The 17,558-nt window shown below is 38.3% G+C and overlaps 1 protein-coding gene across 2 annotated transcripts; it reads left to right on the top strand.

The window, feature by feature from the left end:
- The first annotated feature begins 679 nt into the window (after positions 1 to 679).
- On the top strand, positions 680 to 6,672 carry LOC137286410 (translocator protein-like). 2 transcript variants are annotated; one of them, XM_067818263.1, is made up of 5 exons: positions 680 to 758; positions 919 to 1,003; positions 1,591 to 1,692; positions 3,122 to 3,337; positions 4,341 to 6,672. In XM_067818263.1, exons 3-5 carry the CDS (start codon positions 1,591 to 1,593, stop codon positions 4,509 to 4,511), a joined length of 489 nt encoding a protein of 162 aa, XP_067674364.1. In that variant the 5' UTR covers positions 680 to 758; positions 919 to 1,003; the 3' UTR covers positions 4,512 to 6,672. The 2 variants fall into 2 exon arrangements, with proteins under 2 accessions (XP_067674364.1, XP_067674365.1); XM_067818264.1 differs by having other exon boundaries at positions 716 to 762.
- Positions 6,673 to 17,558: the final 10,886 nt, after the last annotated feature.

Here is a 17,558-nt window from a genome sequence, read left to right as displayed (position 1 = left end):
TCATATGACATCATAAGAAACCTTTTTCCAACATGCAGTTTAAAGCATGTCATGCATAACCGCGGTAAAATATATGTTTCGATTTTCTCTGTACGTTACTTGAAATAGTTGAATACTAGTATATCAACCAAGTGTATAAAGTTTCAGAATGTCAATGCAAACACAACTGCAAGGAACCAAACTCCTGAAGAAGAGTTTTATGGAAAATTAATTCTCTACGAACTGTGCAATTTTAATCTTTCAATATTTTCGTTGTTTCTTTCTCGAAGTTTAAGACGCTTTAATACTCACTCACTCACTCACTCACTCACTCACTCACTCACTCACTCGATTCTTACTTTCGACAGAGACCATCTCGCCAAAGACGTTTTTGGGCAGTTTAGACATAAATCACATGGTCAATGGTCACAAAAGTCTTTTGAAAGATATTAAAGATAAAAACGTTTAAACTATTATGTTATGTAATTTTAGAAAGGTCAGATGTCGGTAGTTAGGTTGATTAAATGCAGGACAAGGCGGTGTGAGTTTCTCTATTTTTTCCTAATTATGCAACTCAAACATATTAAGGTTTTGGTAACGATATAAATACAGGAAATCGGTGAATGCTCGGAAACAGTACAAACTGTACAATTTGTTTCCGCAAAATGACAGGTTGGCATAGAATACATGTAAAAGACGAATCATACAAACAAAGTTGCATGCGACACGACAGTATTTCAAGGGTGGCTTCACTAGTCGTCGAGTCAAGGAGCATGGTTGTAGGTACAAAAACATCCATTTCTATTCCCTTTGATTAAAATGGATTTATTTCTCGATATAAAGCATGATATTATAACACGGAAGCACTACATTTTAGAAATGTAGAAAGTAGCTCGTTCGTTTTAATATTCTCAAATCCACGTTTTTGTCCTACCATAGAGACCGGGCTGTCCTCCAGATAACCTCACCAGACAACACATTTCGTTTTGAGGTCCAAGTGGTTGCAGAAGGGAGCTTACGTAAGGTGAGATTTTTTCTCATGCAACACGTGGATGATGTGGTGGTATGGTTGCAAGTTATGTTTAATGACAGAAGCGAATTACTGAAGTAGTTCTACAGGATTCTCCCCAGGTGCAGACATGATCATTCACAGGATTCAGATTGAGTTGTGAGCTGCTGGCGAGGTGATTCACCAACCGAGGTCAGTGTCATCTCGCCTACCCATGGTCGGTGATCACGATGACGTCTGCCGTAGTGGACTCAGTTACAGAGTTTATTTGTCAATATTATTGCCGTTACAAAACAATGTTTTTGTCGTGCACAAACGAAGTAAATGTTAAAACGAAAGGATAACCTCTTCTGAAACTGAAAGAGGCAAGTGTGTGTAAATATCCCCCAATTCGTTTTAACTTACTCTAGAAAAGAACTTTTAAAATTTCAGTGAACCTTTCATTTTCTCTTTTTCTCACTTATTTGGGGGTCATGTCAGGTTAGTAGTTTATCTTCAGCTGTTAGTTATCGCTGAAGTGACACAAAAAGTTGTGATCAGAAATCTGATGTGGGATGTTATATAACTGCTGTTATGTAAGTTATAACCTCAACTTGTTACAGATGTCTGAGTACGTTCGTCCAGCGTTTGCAATAGTATTTCCTAACCTTGGTGGTATTGCTGGAGGCTTCTTGACAAGGAAGGCTATCCCAGACTGGTATGAGGTAAGCAGTGGTGTTGTGGCATGCCGTAATATTGATATACCAGGAAGCCCCACATTAATCCCTGGGCTTAATTATGAAAAATGACCCTTTTGGTCAAACCATAATTTATTCCACAAGCAATTTTTATAGTCAGGAAACTTCAGCAATATTTTTAACTGGTCTTAAATGAATAAAGCAGTTACAAAGCTGGAATAGAATTCAAGAAAAAACAACTGCATATGTTCGCTTTACTGACATTCTCAAAAGTAAGAACCAGATTACATTCTATTAAAATATTTTCCACATTGATAGATATTGAGTGTGAGTCACATGCTTTTCATTGGTCGATTTCTGCATCAGTCACCTGACCAGTGCCTCAACTCCAGTGAGTCCTGTGCACATGGAATCTGCTGACAGTACAGTGAATGTGGCTAAGACATTTTCATCATGTGAATCTACCAAGGGACTACACTCTCATGCACTACATTGATTATCTTTACTTTGGCCGATGAACCAATTGGAGGCACATGGCCTTAACTGCAGGAAATCCTGGTATCCCAGTTAAGCGTAGATGCTAATGTAACTCTGTTTCATATTGCCTACTGCTGTGTTGTCAGCTGAAAACACCTCACAACAGAATACACTAGATGACAGAAGTGATGAAGCCACAATCCATAGAGAAAATTCCAGTCAAATTTATACATTGAACTGGGACATTCTCTCAGATAAATTCATGTTAATTTGAAAAAAAATGTATGTGATAGGAACCTGGAGTACAATTTGAATGAATTAGGGAAACCTGACTGGGGATGATATGGCCTCCTAGTGATTGGCCATTCTTCTACTGTCATGTGACGTGCAAAAAGGCAGTCAAATGTAGAACCAGGCCTTTGACACAATGAATGCTTTGACGCAATAAATCTACACCCTCAGTCAGTCCAGGCTAAACAGCTGATCTTCCTTGTTGCATCTGACCATATCCATGGTCAGTACAATCTGATTCCACCTTGAGTTTGGAAGGTTGCAGGTTCAATCCCAAGCCGCATCATACCAAAAAATGTCAAAGTATGACACTTGTTGGTCCCAGCCTGGTGCTCGGTATTAATTGGTACAAGGACTTGTTGACTTGTCAGTATAATGTGTCTGAGTTAGCTGTTCATGTTTAACTGTAGCATGGTATCTCAGTGAGCTAGTACTATAAAAACTTATAAAAGTTTGGGCAAGTTCATGCAGACATGCATGCACATCATCATATGAATGAAATATTCATTACATTAAACCTCACCTCGCCTCACCTCGCCTCGCCTCACCTCACCTCACCTCACCTCACCTCACCTCACCTCACCTCACCTCACCTGCTGTGCCCTGGAATCCCAGCACGATGTTACCTGACAGCTCACTTGACCAGTTCCATTATGTGTTGTTTAGTTTGTTTGTGTTGTATTTCCAGCACTTGAGGAGGCCATCATGGAGACCCCCAAACTACGTGTTTGGACCAGTGTGGACGTACCTGTACTCTTCAATGGGATATGCCTCGTATCTCGTGTGGCGAGATGGTGGGGGATTTAGCGGAGATGCTAAACTGCCTCTTGCCTGTTTTGGCACTCAGCTTGCTCTTAACTGGGCTTGGACACCGATATTCTTTGGTGCCAAGAAGTTGGGCTTGGTGAGTATATTTTCATTGTCTTTACTGCATGGGTATGAAGACCACATACAACCACATGGTGGCCAAAGTTTATGAGAGAAGATGAAAATACGTTTGTGCACATTAAATAGCAGTGTTTAGAAATGTTTAAAATCCAATAACAGCAAGATTACTGTTAGGTCAGGTTTTGTTTAACATGATGTGGAATATGGCTGAATAATTAGATAGATCATATTGTTTTGAGTACTTTGACCACAGTAATGAGCTTTCCAGATACTTAGTCAGTTTGTATTGTCATATTGCAATAATGCAGATTGGTTCAGTGGTTAGGAGCCTGTGAATGTCTGGGGTAGAACAGACATTCAGCAACACATGCTTGCCATAAAGGGCGACTATGTTTATCGTAAGAGGTGACTAATGGGATGAGGTGGTCAGGCTCACTGACTTGGTTGACAAGTCATCGGTTCCCAGTAGCACAGATTGATGTTCATGCTGTTGATCACTGGATTGTCTGGTCCAGACTCGATTATTTAGACCAGCACAATGTAGTTGGAATATTGCTGAGTGCTGCGTAAAACTCAACTCACTTACTCACTCATTCAGTGGTTAGGAAAGTAAAAATTTATAAATATATCATTGCATTGTTATTTTTCACATGAAAATACTCTGTGTGATACACTAAATATGTATGGATTAAGGTTGCCCAGAGTATTGTTCACGAAGTCATACAATTCTCGGGCTGGTATTTTATTGCCATCTATCTCAGTACAATCTGATTCTGCTCTTTTGATTCCATGAACAAGTTTCTGTGAGGCACAACACAGCTGCTAACCAAGTTTTTCATCTTTCAAGTTGTTCACCTAAATGGAGTTGTGTAATTTCGGAATTTTGTGCATGTTTTATTGTTACAAAAAGCACAAGCCCAAGTCCTTGTGGTGTAAGTGTTGATACATGAGATTGAAGCATCTTCACACCCATAGGCCTGTAATTACAGGTGCTTGTTACTGTGGTGCATCTGTTACAGGCCACAATTGAGATTGGTGCTCTGTGGGGAGCAATCCTTGCAACAATCATCACCTTCCATCCCGTCAACCGGACCGCCTCCTATCTGTTAATCCCCTACCTGGGCTGGGTCTCACTTGCAAGCTGCCTCACTTTCAGCATCTGGCGTAGTAACAAGGACCGCACAGACTGAACAGTCAGGTCAGAGTTGTCTGATCTTGTTGAACAAGTCAGCATGATGAGAGTACCCACAGTGCATGGAAAAAAGTCTGTTTTCAGTAAACTTTATTAGATGTAGATGTATTTGTTTTAAACTTTCACCAAATTTCTTTTGGGGAGAGCTAGCATTACTGCCCTGTATTGCTGTACACATTACCCTGTTCTCTTATTCAAAGTGCAGTGAATTATTGTCAATAAATTAACATCTCAGTCAAGAAACCCCAGTAGAGATGGAGGATAGATCAGGAATACATCAGATCCTGTTGCTCCATGTATCTATTGCTGATGCAAATGTCCAGGTGTTGAGTATTGTAATCTCCACCCCACCAAATGCACTCTTCCTCACGATCCCAAACTAGTGTCAGACAAGGCCAAGATTCCAGAAGAGTGTGTTTGAGGACAATCTGTTGTGAGATTGCTAACAGTCACAAAAAGAGAGTAACCTTGACTGTTTTCATCAGGCCTAAAATATTTTCAGTCTAAGTATGTGATAACTTTGTTTAAAGCTAAGTCTAGTCAAACCACGTCAATATTGTGCGCCTCACAATGATTTTGCTGGAATATTGCTAAAAGTGATATTAAACTAAACACACTCATTTACTGTTCCGTTCGTTGTTTATCAATAAGGTATAAATTAATCCACAAAATACTCTAATCTAAACCTGTTGACAATATAGGGTGTTTGACGTCATTGGTAATAACTCAATATTAACATGATGTTGACTTATGTGTTTCTGTCCCAGTGGCTACTGCCGAAAAAATGTAAAACCCAACTTGATCACTTACTATGACATATATCTTACCCAAACTTGTGACACCATCTATACTTTCCTATTCTCCCCCTCCACTTCCACCTCTCCACCCAGATGAAGTGTCAAAACTAAATCCTGGATGTGATTTCTCACTTTTATAAAGCTCATTTCTGGTGTTCCCAGACAAGATATTGTCAGAATTTTGGTAAAATGTGCTTAAAACAATAACAGCTCCCATGCTTGATACCTTAGAGGTGTCATATCTTCTGAGGTACCCTCTGAAACTTGTAGGTTTGTACTGCGTAATAATGTTACTTTCCGCTGTTAGTAGCCTGTTACTGGTTTGCATGTAGATTTTTTTTTATGTGTATAATCAAGACATAATTAATATGTAACCGTCTGTTATGCTTTTATAGGAGTTATTATAGAACTGACAAAGGGGTAAGGTTCAAGTACTGGTAAACATCTGCATGAAGGTTTGGGTATAGTTTCTAACACTTGAAAAAGAATGTAAGAATCTATCCCAAAACAGTGCTTCAGTTTTCATTCTGAAGTTAATAATCCTTTCTTATTTTATTGACATATTATTACTTGTTTATTTCATGACTTGGCTGCAAAGGTATGTACAACTTATTTTGATATTATAAACAATATCAACATGTCATCAGCTATGTAATATATTGTATTGCACGTATTCACAGCAGTTTGTTGACTTGTCACAATGACTGGTCTTCTCATGCAAGATACCATTGTTAACCAAAGGTTACTTATATATGACCTTATGTTGTCAAAATACCAATGGGTGATAAGATAGTGTATGAGCTGTATTACACCAGCCAACTACCTAGTACATGCTAGTATTACCATCTTGTTGCTGATTGATTGGTAACAGAAATCACCTGACTGATGACAGGTGCATATATCATGTCTTATAGGCTACTTATACATCTTTTTTACTTCTACTTATTAAGGGACAGCAATATCTCTTTTTGGCATTTATGTACTCCACAAGTTCATCATAGAAAAAGAGGAAAGTTTCTGTTATACTATTTTTTACATGATGACAAGTTCTGGTTACAGGAGCCTTCCAGGTCTTAAGAGACATATTGGGTTGTATACTCCATAGGGAATTGAAAATTTAAAGCGAACTGATTCATTGACCCAGTGAGCTTTGAATATACATGGTGTGGAAATACAGTGCAATTTATAATGGCATTATTCACATATGAATCATATGCCACTGGTGCAAATCTGGCACATTGGAATGTGCTGTAAACTCATTTGGTTTTGTATTATGATATGACTTGGTACTTAAATTCAAGAATATGTATTGGAGCTTATTTTACTGTTTGTTTTTCAAATAGGAATAAAATATTTTATATATTTGCTGTTCTGTTGTTACATGCTTGCACTGGAGATGCTCATAAAGACTGGCACTGTGGATAAAGATTAAAGGGTGGAGATCATATTGAGTGTGTGCTTCATCATAACTAGGAGTTTGTTAATTTCTGCCCTAATGGCTGTTGTTAATCCTGTTGTGTCTGTATATTTGTTTATTGGTTTACATTCCAGCCAAATGACCAGACAGTCTAGTCATAGAGATGGTCAGTATAGATGTGTGAATATGAAGACATGCGTCAATCAAGCAGTGAGACACACACACACCACACACACACACACCACACCACACCACACAATCCTGTTGTATTAGTCACTTAGGACTCTTGTCTGTAGTGAAAACATGCGGATGAATTTCAGTTTAAACAAAATACATTAATCGAAAAAAGTGAAGTGAAGGTTACAAATCCTCATGATTTTACCTCTACAACTGAACATTTTAGCCTCAGAATTTTATTCATCCAAGGATGAAAAAACGATCAAAAGTCGTACATTTATTATCGATATTATTGGTTTGTATTACAATGGTGTATGCACATTAAGTGAAACGCTGAGAACAAGTCTGGTTTGTCTAAGTTTACATCACGTCCTTACTCCCATATATAAGCTGTAATCTGTGTCAATGTTAATAAGTATTTCTATTAAAGGGGATATTGGCGTATTTTCCATGATCCCTTCCAGATATGCATATACTGATGAGAAGATATGAGAAAACAATAGGTATACTATGTGGGTGCTAATTCTCATGTCATGCATGTAGATCTGTCTGTCCAGTGCCTTTCACATACAGCTATTGTGAGAGACAATGACACAACAGCTGTTTATCAAATACTGACATGTAGCAGACGACAACCCAGAAAATGGCAAATAATAACAATATAGTGTCACCACCACACGTCCCCAGTGATTATGGTGTTATATTTCTTACAGATCAAATGAATAAAAAGCGACTGTTATATGTATTTCTGCAAATGGTGAACCAGTTAACCATTACACTCCAGGTCCTAGATCAATCAATATCACATGAGTGTCAAAAGTGCACTATATACCGTGTGTCCACACACAAGACTGGGCTCTCTGTCTCTGCTGAGTGTATCTTATCCAATGATATCGCTAGTCAGAAGTGCAGTATCTTGTCACGATCTAAAAGTGTCAGAAATTCACAGCACAGGTATAGTGAGGTTCGCTTCGTGGACATCCGCGGTTACCGAGTGTATATGTATAGCAAGAGCCGGGGAATCCGCTGACTGACTTTACACATCGTACCCATGAGGGGAATCGAACCAGGTCTTCGGCGTCACTAGCAAACGCTTTAACCTGTAGGCTACCCACCAACCCAGGCTCTGCACGAGCAACACAAACAACAGCACAAAACCTCAGTGAATGAATAGTGAGTAATCAGCCAAAGAGTCATGTATATCATCAAAGAACAATGTAAAAGGAGTTTCAAATATCCTATATCCAATATATTATACAAACACTATATGAACATTGTACTGGATTGTCAGTGGCTGACACAGTAGAATGATGATGGGACGACATGCAGGAGATTGCACATGACTGAACATCACATGTCCGACTTGAGACAATACATTTACGTGTGTCGTTTAACTCGAGATCAACCAAAGTTAAACATCAACAGAGTTAAACAGAACTGATTGCATCCATTTACATCGATACTGCATCGAGAATATTGCCACGGTAATACTAGCTAGTTATGGGCCAAGATTTTCTTTTCGAAGCTCTCTTAGCGCTTAAATTGTCGAATTTGTCTGTGTTAGTGTTTGGCACTTACGACTATCCTAGCGCTAAGAGAGTTTCGAAAACCTAGACCCAGGTTCCCAGGCCTAGATTTCCGATGCTCTCTTAGCGCTGAGACAGTCGTAAGTTAACGTTAATGCATGACACTTACGACTATCTTAGCGCTAAGAGAGCTTCGACAATCTAGGCCCCGATCCACTAAGCGTTCGTAACGTTACGTCCTGTCCTAGGTCTGTAGTTCATCATTGCAAATGTAGCGCTATGAACGCTTTGTGGATCGAGGCTCTGGTATTAAATAAACAGGGGGTAAGTAAATGGCAGATTTGCGTGCTGATTCCTAGTCTACAAGCTACAGACAGTGGCGTAGCGACAGCGTAGCACAAAAAAACCCCACGTGCTTACACTTTAGAATTGGAGACTTAAATATTATATAAAACGAAAAACGTTTCTCATATTGTACAGTGGCATCCGAGCGCAGTTTTTATAGATGTCTACATTATACAATAAATTATAGATAAAACATGTCTTTGTCTACATTATACACAAATGATAGATAGAACGTGTTTTTGTCTACATTATACAATAAATGATAGATGAAACGTCTCTTTGTCTACATTATACAATAAATGATAGATAGAACGTGTTTGTCTACATTACACAACAAATGATAGATAAAACGTGTCTTTGTCTACATTATACAACAAATGATAGATAAAACGTGTCTTTGTCTACATTATACAACAAATGATAGATAAAACGTGTCTTTGTCTACATTACACAATAAATGATAGATAAAACGTGTGTTTGTATACATTACACAATAAATGATAGATAAAACATGTCTTTGTCTACATTACACATTAAATGATAGATAAAACGTGTGTTTGTCTACATTGCACAATGAATGATAGATAAAACGTGTGTTTGTCTACATTACACAACAAATGATAGATAAAACGTGTGTTTGTCTACATTACACAATAAATGATAGATAAAACGTGTGTTTGTCTACATTACACAATAAATGAGAGATAAAACGTGTGTTTGTCTACATTATACAACAAATGATAGATAAAACGTGTCTTTGTGTACATTACACAACAAATGATAGATAAAACGTGTCTTTGTCTACATTATACAATAAATGATAGATAAAACGTGTCTTTGTCTACATTACACAATAAATGATAGATATAACGTGTCTTTGTCTACATTACACAATAAATGATAGATAAAACGTGTCTTTGTCTATTACACAATAAATTATCATATGAGAAAACAGCCTGACACTTCAGTCTCAAATTGTTTAGTCTACATCCAACATCGATGATCTATGCTTTGAAATTGTTTTACTCCTTAAGTATTGTATCTTTTGTTATGTGCATAAACCAGTAAGAAATATGCAAAACTTTCACCTACACATTGATCGTTACTCCATTAGACAACCCAAACTCACTGATAAACGCATGCTGATAAAATAGCATTACTGAGTCATGTACTGATTCCTCGAGAGTTGTTAAAGCAGACACTCAGAAACCATCAGCTGTCTCTGCTGAGCCGGTAAAACTGACATTCATACAGGGTCATTTACTGTAACTGTAGTTTACAATATTCACATTTTGGCCAGGGTACGCTTGAGTTCGATCCGCTAGTTTGGAGTATATTTTCATGGTTTGCATGTTTTGTTATGTTGTTTATGTTTTTTCTTAACTTTATCTCGTGTTTAGAAGAATGTTTTACTTTTAGGTATGCAATAGCCTCCCTGTTTTCAAAATGTCTCATCAATGTGTCCTTAGACTGTATTTTCCTGGCTACGCGCCAAACACATCTTGTATTATCCGATTGCTGTGGTGTTACGATTATTATTTATGACGATACACTGGAAGACATGATATTTTCTGAAGAAGACATTGGATTTCAGATGCGGGCCACCGTGCTAATGTGCCACCGTTTATGTAAGTGATACCTGCGGTGTGATAAGGGTGGACGTCAACAAAGTCACAGATACAGATAAAGGGTTTAGTGCCCTTCGTGTGTTTGCCGACCCTCATGTGACCAGTACAATTCGAGATGATGGTCCTGCATTATCTTCAGTATGCGTTTAACTCTTGTCCTGGTTACTAAATGGAGTTTAGTTAAAGTTTAATAGTTCACTTCTTCCAATCGCATATAACAGTTTTGTAAAATTTTCTCATTTTGCACAGAATCTTTTTCGCATATCGAGTAATTTAATTCGACATGTATTTGTTAGTGTCTCGACGTTCGAGTCGGACTCGAAACGAAGCTGGGTCACGTAATGGTGAGTGAGTGGGGTTTTACACCGCTTTTAGCAAAATTCCAGCAATGTCACGGCGGACATTATGAATGGGCTTCTTACTTTGTACCCATGATATGGGGAATCGAACCAGGGTCTCCGGCATGACGAAGCCAACGTTTTATCACAAGACTACCCTACTGCCCCCAACTAAATGGGAGCGAGTTATTTTTTAACATACTATGAGCTAGCCTGTGTCATAAAGCATGATCGTGGACTGGTAGTATCGTAAATGCCAGTTTATGTGGGGAGTCCCCCTATCCACCCTTTTTATGCGTGAATTGGTTTCACAATTAACCTATGTGAAATGTAATACATTTTGATGAATATTGTTGTTTTCAATGTGTACATACTTGGTAGCTTTGTGTGTTTGTAAGGTGTTTGTGAAGGCCTTTCTCCCGACACATACTACGCCATTAGAAAAAGCACTTCAACTACTTATGATATAGCTCTACAGCGAGTGTATTACACAATGTTTCTACAACGATCCCAGATACGCAATACAAAACAGATAGTAAAGACTGATGTGGAACCTTTCAGTACGTCTGTATATTTGTCAAAATTATGAGCACCGAACCCTTTACACCGGGTCCAGATGACTGATACAATTATACAGTTTGTAGTTGCTGAACACTCCGTAGCTTGATGCCCAGAGGTGACACTTATACTGAGTAAAGTCGTGACAACCTCCCATTACTCAAAACTATATATCACTGTGCATTTTGGGTGTGAAGGAACGACATTCATTCATTCATTCATTCATTCATTGTACAATATATATCATTTATTTATATTTTCTCTCTACATATAACATTGCTACATAACTTATGCCGCCGTCATGCAGATACCATATATTTATGCGCACGCACGCACACCATAATTGGTCACTATGCACAGACACAGATATCACACACCTTATACATGTATGCATGTGGTGTCTGATCACTGCCAGTTTATGCATCTGAGTGAGTGAGTTTAGTTTTACTCCGCACTCAGCAATATTCCAGATATATGGCGGCGGTCTGTAAATTATCGAGTTTGGACCAGACAATCCAGTGATCAACAACATGAGCATCGATCTGCGCAAGTGGGAACCGATGACATGTGTCAACCAAGTCAGCGAGTCTGACCACCCGATCCCGTTAGTCGCCTCTTACCACAAGCATAGTTGCCTTTTATGAGAAGCATGGGTTGCTGTAGGCCTATTCTACCCCAGGACATTTATGCATCGTTCCATTATTTAAAAAAAAAATGATTAGTAAATAGTTACGATTTTAATATATAGTGCAGCCCAGACTACCAAGACTACTTATCCGTGATCGAACTAACCTCTCTCACTCAGAAGGTTCAAACCTCTTACCACATTCTCACGAACCTTGACAGTCTACACCGAGTTGTCTGCCCTTGTATGTTGTCTGTGATGAAGTTTTGTCGGGTATATTATGAGCACGCTGTATGCACTATTATACATTTATCTCCTTTAAAATTCATGACTGCAAAACTGCTGAAATAGTCAACGTAATATGTTTGTTAGAAAAGCAGGATTTGTGACTGTAAACTCCCTTGTGAATAACACGGTTTAAGGGTCAAGCATATGCTCCGAATACGCTATCCACAATAAAAAGTTGACATCCATAAATCTTACTTTTCTTATACACTCCACTTCTAAATGTCCTTCAAAGACCTGACATAGTTACTTCACAGAAATAAACTCGTAGTCCCGCCATGGCCTACATCGAGCTCCTTGGTATGCTGCAAAGTCTTCTAGTTATACCCTGGAGTAACATATAGTACATATATGTCACTTAGTTATACCCTGGAGTAACATATAGTACAATATGTCACTTAGTTATACCCTGGACTAAGCTATAGTACATATATGTCACTTAGTTATACCCTGGAGTAAGCTATTGTACATATATGTCACTTAGTTATACCCTGGAGTAACATATAGTACATATATGTCACTTAGTTATACCCTGGAGTAACATATAGCACATATATGTCACTTAGTTATACCCTGGAGTAACATATAGTACATATATGTCACTTAGTTATACCCTGGAGTAACATATAGTACATATATGTCACTTAGTTATACCCTGGAGTAACATATAGCACATATATGTCACTTAGTTATACCCTGGAGTAACATATAGCACATATATGTCACTTAGTTATACCCTGGAGTAACATATAGTACATATATGTCACTTAGTTATACCCTGGAGTAACATATAGTACATATATGTCACTTAGTTATACCCTGGAGTAACATATAGTACATATATGTCACTTAGTTATACCCTGGAGTAACATATAGTACATATATGTCACTTAGTTATACCCTGGAGTAACATATAGTACATATATGTCACTTAGTTATACCCTGGAGTAACATATAGCACATATATGTCACTTAGTTATACCCTGGAGTAACATATAGCACATATATGTCACTTAGTTATACCCTGGAGTAACATATAGCACATATATGTCACTTAGTTATACCATGGAGTAACATATAGTACATATATGTCACTTAGTTATACCATGGAGTAACATATAGTACAATATGTCACTTAGTTATACCCTGGACTAAGCTATAGTACATATATGTCACTTAGTTATACCCTGGAGTAACATATAGTACATATATGTCACTTAGTTATACCCTGGAGTAACATAGAGTACAATATGTCACAAATACATCTGGGTCATTCTGTTGTTTATTCGCTAAATCTGGGTTCTTTTGTTGAATTACAAAATATGAATTTCGATTTAAACAATATATCTTTCAAAATGTCATCCATAACATTGAAAAATATCTTAATGAAAGAAATCATTAAAAGCCTTGAAACCAGATTCAGGCGTTTAGCAGTTTTCGTTTGAGAACATCAGCTCACTTAGTTGTGATAAATCCTTTCCCCAGTCAGACAGGTGTCAGGTGTCACTGGCAGAATTTGAGTTTGTTACCTTGGTAACACATTTGATATCGCCTCGTCTTACGTAAACATCGATATCACAGTGAAATTTTACCCGCTTCGTTCTGTTTTAAACTCGCCAGACACATGTCTGCCGACTTTCACGACTTTGGCTTGAGACTTACGCTTTTAATACCCATGTCAAGCTCTCACGACAAAACTGATAAATCTCACGTCAAAACGTTTTTTTAATTCATGCAAAGACGACACAACGTATCGTTTCAATGACGCTTCTGAGAAGGGAATTTGCAATTATATGTTGGCTTCAGGGTCACGAAGCATGCACGCAGACACACACACATGCGCTCGGTGCTTCAAAACAGCTTTCATTTTTTCCTTAATGCGAACAAAAACAATTACTGTAATTATGTTACACAACATTGTATTTGTTTAAGTTGCATATATCCCTGAATGGAAAAATGTCTATGGATGACACTGTTATCATGCAATGAAACTTCTACCATACGACCAATAGTGCTAAAATGTCAGTCGAAGCATATTGCATTGTCCTACTAAATACCTAGACACAGATTGAAGGTATATAAAATACGTTTTGTCATGGACAGTTAGAAAGCATGTCATTATGCTCTTTTTCCGCATTTACCTAAATATAAGTCAGTTTGTATACAAAGCTGTTTCGTTAGGACAGTAGCTTCAGTCTGTCAACTTATATTGTTTATGGAAATATATGCTATGAAATGACTAACTGTACAATATACTGTGTTTGTTAGATTTATTTGAAAGGACGTTTACGTCCTATTATGAAAGGAAACACCAGATTTGTATTTCAGATTATGTTATAATATTCTTGTGTTTATTGAGCCAACACGAATAACCTTAACAAACGTGTATTTATATCTTTGCACAGATTCCGGGTCAGACTATCGTGCATGATGTGACACAGTCGTATGTTAACGTATCGGCGATACCATCACTTTTGAAGACACGTGTGTAGAGCCGCACACACGTGGACCCCAATAGGGCCAGTGAGTGAATGAATGTGGTTTTAGGCCGCTTCCAGCAATACCCTGGTCAATATGGTGATGGAAGAATGAGTGAGTTTAGGTTTACTCTGCAATCAGCAATATTCCACCTATGTGACGGCGTTCTGTCAATAATTGAGTCTGGACCAGACAATCAGTGATCAACAGCATGAGCATCGATCTACGCAACTGGGGTACGATGACATGCATGTGTCAACCAAGTCAGCAAGCCTGACCAGCCGATCCCGGTAGTCGCATTGATAAGATTCCAACAAGCACAGGATACTGAAAATCAGTTCTAGCCTGTATCTTCACTGGTGGACGACGAAAGAACAAGAAATGGATTTCATAAGTTGTAGGGAATCGAATCCGGTCGTCTGCTCCGAGTTGATAGGACCACATCTCTTCCCACAATTGTTTCCCATACTGATACTGCCGTTGTGAAACTTCACAAGTACCGCATTCTTATCCAGATATACAGTACCATGGCAACTGAAACATAAGCCAAACTATTTACAAAAAAAACAGCCTGAAAAGTGTGTTCATGACTGGGTCAAATTAATAATTCCAGTTAATATGAGTTATTCATTGATACCAATGATACCAGGGCTCATTAACTTGCTTTAAACGTTTGTGAGCATTTAATATTAAAATATATGCGATAAGATGCATGACCAGTATATTTCATCGTTACTGAACCGTTCATATAGATGCAAATACGTCTGTTCTGATAATGATACTGTGATGGGCATTCTTATTCTCAATAGCTGAGGTCAGTCTGTCGTGCAGACCCTGAAGTATAAATATCCCAGAAACCCCACGCAAGTCTAGAAAATGTGGCAAGTCTAGATTTCCACAGCTTCTGAAAACGAAGAAAGTCTCAGGGCTCCATTTCATTATATTATTTTTTCACTATGGACGTTTTTTCTGTAAAATATGTTCATTTCAGAGACTAGCTGTTAGTCTATAGGTGAGGTATGAAGATAGTAAGTTTCCCAGTCCCCGCAGCTGATTCCACTGTGGCGCTGTTTGTATAGAGGAACTATAACATAGTGATATAATGAGTCATCGATAGTATCGACATTTACATGGGGAACTACGCAATATGAGTACATTGATACAAAACACATTTAGGCAGTATGTGAGGATAGCTACATCGCTAGGGTCCACGACACACCCATGCATGAACACAACAGATATACCCCGATACAACTTAAATACAACTTATCTGAATATCATGCAGTATATTACAGCAGTATTTGATTTTTGAATCGCCAGGATTCACTCGGTTCCCACTTTCAATTAATCATAAATACAGGGTTTCGAAGGCGGCGTCTAGTTAGAATTGCGTCCCTTGGATTTCGTAGGACCCTGTGTTCAAGAAGTTAAGTTCCGGATTCACCGTGGCTCTGACGACAGTTCTATCACTTATGTACAGTAGTTCTGTGGCAATAGGTGTCAACACAATTGTTAGAGCACCGTTTTCTGTAAACATTAAGCTAATATTTCTGAAATAATGGCCAAAGAGGATATAAACACAAATCAACACTAGCCCTGTGACAGCTGCGCGACATCATAGCTGATCTGACTTGATCCTCTGTCACAGACCCAGCCATATCAGTCTTAGTGGCCGCGGACATAAGCTGGAACCTTACCTAAGGCATCGTAATTCCCTATGCAGAGTTGCGTCCCTTAGTCGTGACAGAAACCGATGATCGTGGGTTCGAATGTCGGTTCGAATTGAAGTTTGTTGAGTCGAAAGTGATAACCATCTGTCACTTACACCATGCAGACAAGCCTGCGATCTATTAATAGACCACCGTTACTATTACAGTCATGGAGTTGGAATATTCATGTGCAGTGGGCGATGGGGTAGCTTAGAGGTTGAAACGTTCGCTCGTCAGGGCGAAGACCTGGGTTAGATTCACCACATGGGTTTAATGTGTTAAGCCCATTTCTGGTGTCCCCAAGACATTGCTAGAATATAAATAAAAGCGGCGTAAAACCACACTCATACATCCACTCATATGTGCAGCATTGTCAACTATCAGTAACCCTATCCGGGAATGTAAAACTTTCAGATGCAATGTGGAGTGAAATGCCATTACCTTGTGGTGACCTGCGGTTAGATATGTGGCTGTTGTTCAAGCAGTCTATGAAACAGATTAATTTACCCTTAACCACCTCCCTTCATTATATTTACTCTGTACTTTAAATAGACCACATCTGTAGTCGATCGTCAACAATGCAATCTAAATACTCCTCAGGAGCTAAAGTCATTGACGATAAATACAATATGTGGAGCTGTGATTCAGAGTATAAGTCCAAGATTGGAAGAACATGTTAACAGCAACATCTTAACGTTATTAATAAAAGAAGATATATCTCCAACAGGGAAGAGATTCGGTACTCTGTATTGAAGATCAAGCTTTCCTGCACGTACTATGATATATACGCTTCTTGCTAATCCTGACAGTAGGAATGTTTGATTCATAGAGAAAACTTTGACAAGCCTAAGTACTTTATTTGTGAGGACTGATGTTCAAATATAGACAGACAGACAGACAAACAAAACATGATCATAATAATAACTGCCCTACTCAAGAAGCCCACTTTGGTTTGTGCGCAGCTTTAAAGTGGTCTTTTCCTCATTGCACTCATAGTAACCGACACAGTGGGATTTTCAGATACTGGTTCGTTTTCGTATCTCATACACTGACAGAAATAAGGAAAATATTATCTGAAAAAAAAAATACTCAGGTAGAAACAACTGTTCAAGTTCGGGGTGGAACTGACTTCCTGATAGACAGCTAGCAGGACTTTAATTTA

The sequence above is a fragment of the Haliotis asinina genome, chromosome 6, assembly GCF_037392515.1.
Source record: "Haliotis asinina isolate JCU_RB_2024 chromosome 6, JCU_Hal_asi_v2, whole genome shotgun sequence".
Taxonomy (NCBI): Eukaryota; Metazoa; Mollusca; class Gastropoda; order Lepetellida; family Haliotidae; genus Haliotis; species Haliotis asinina.
This window is presented reverse-complemented; position numbering and strand designations above follow the sequence as displayed.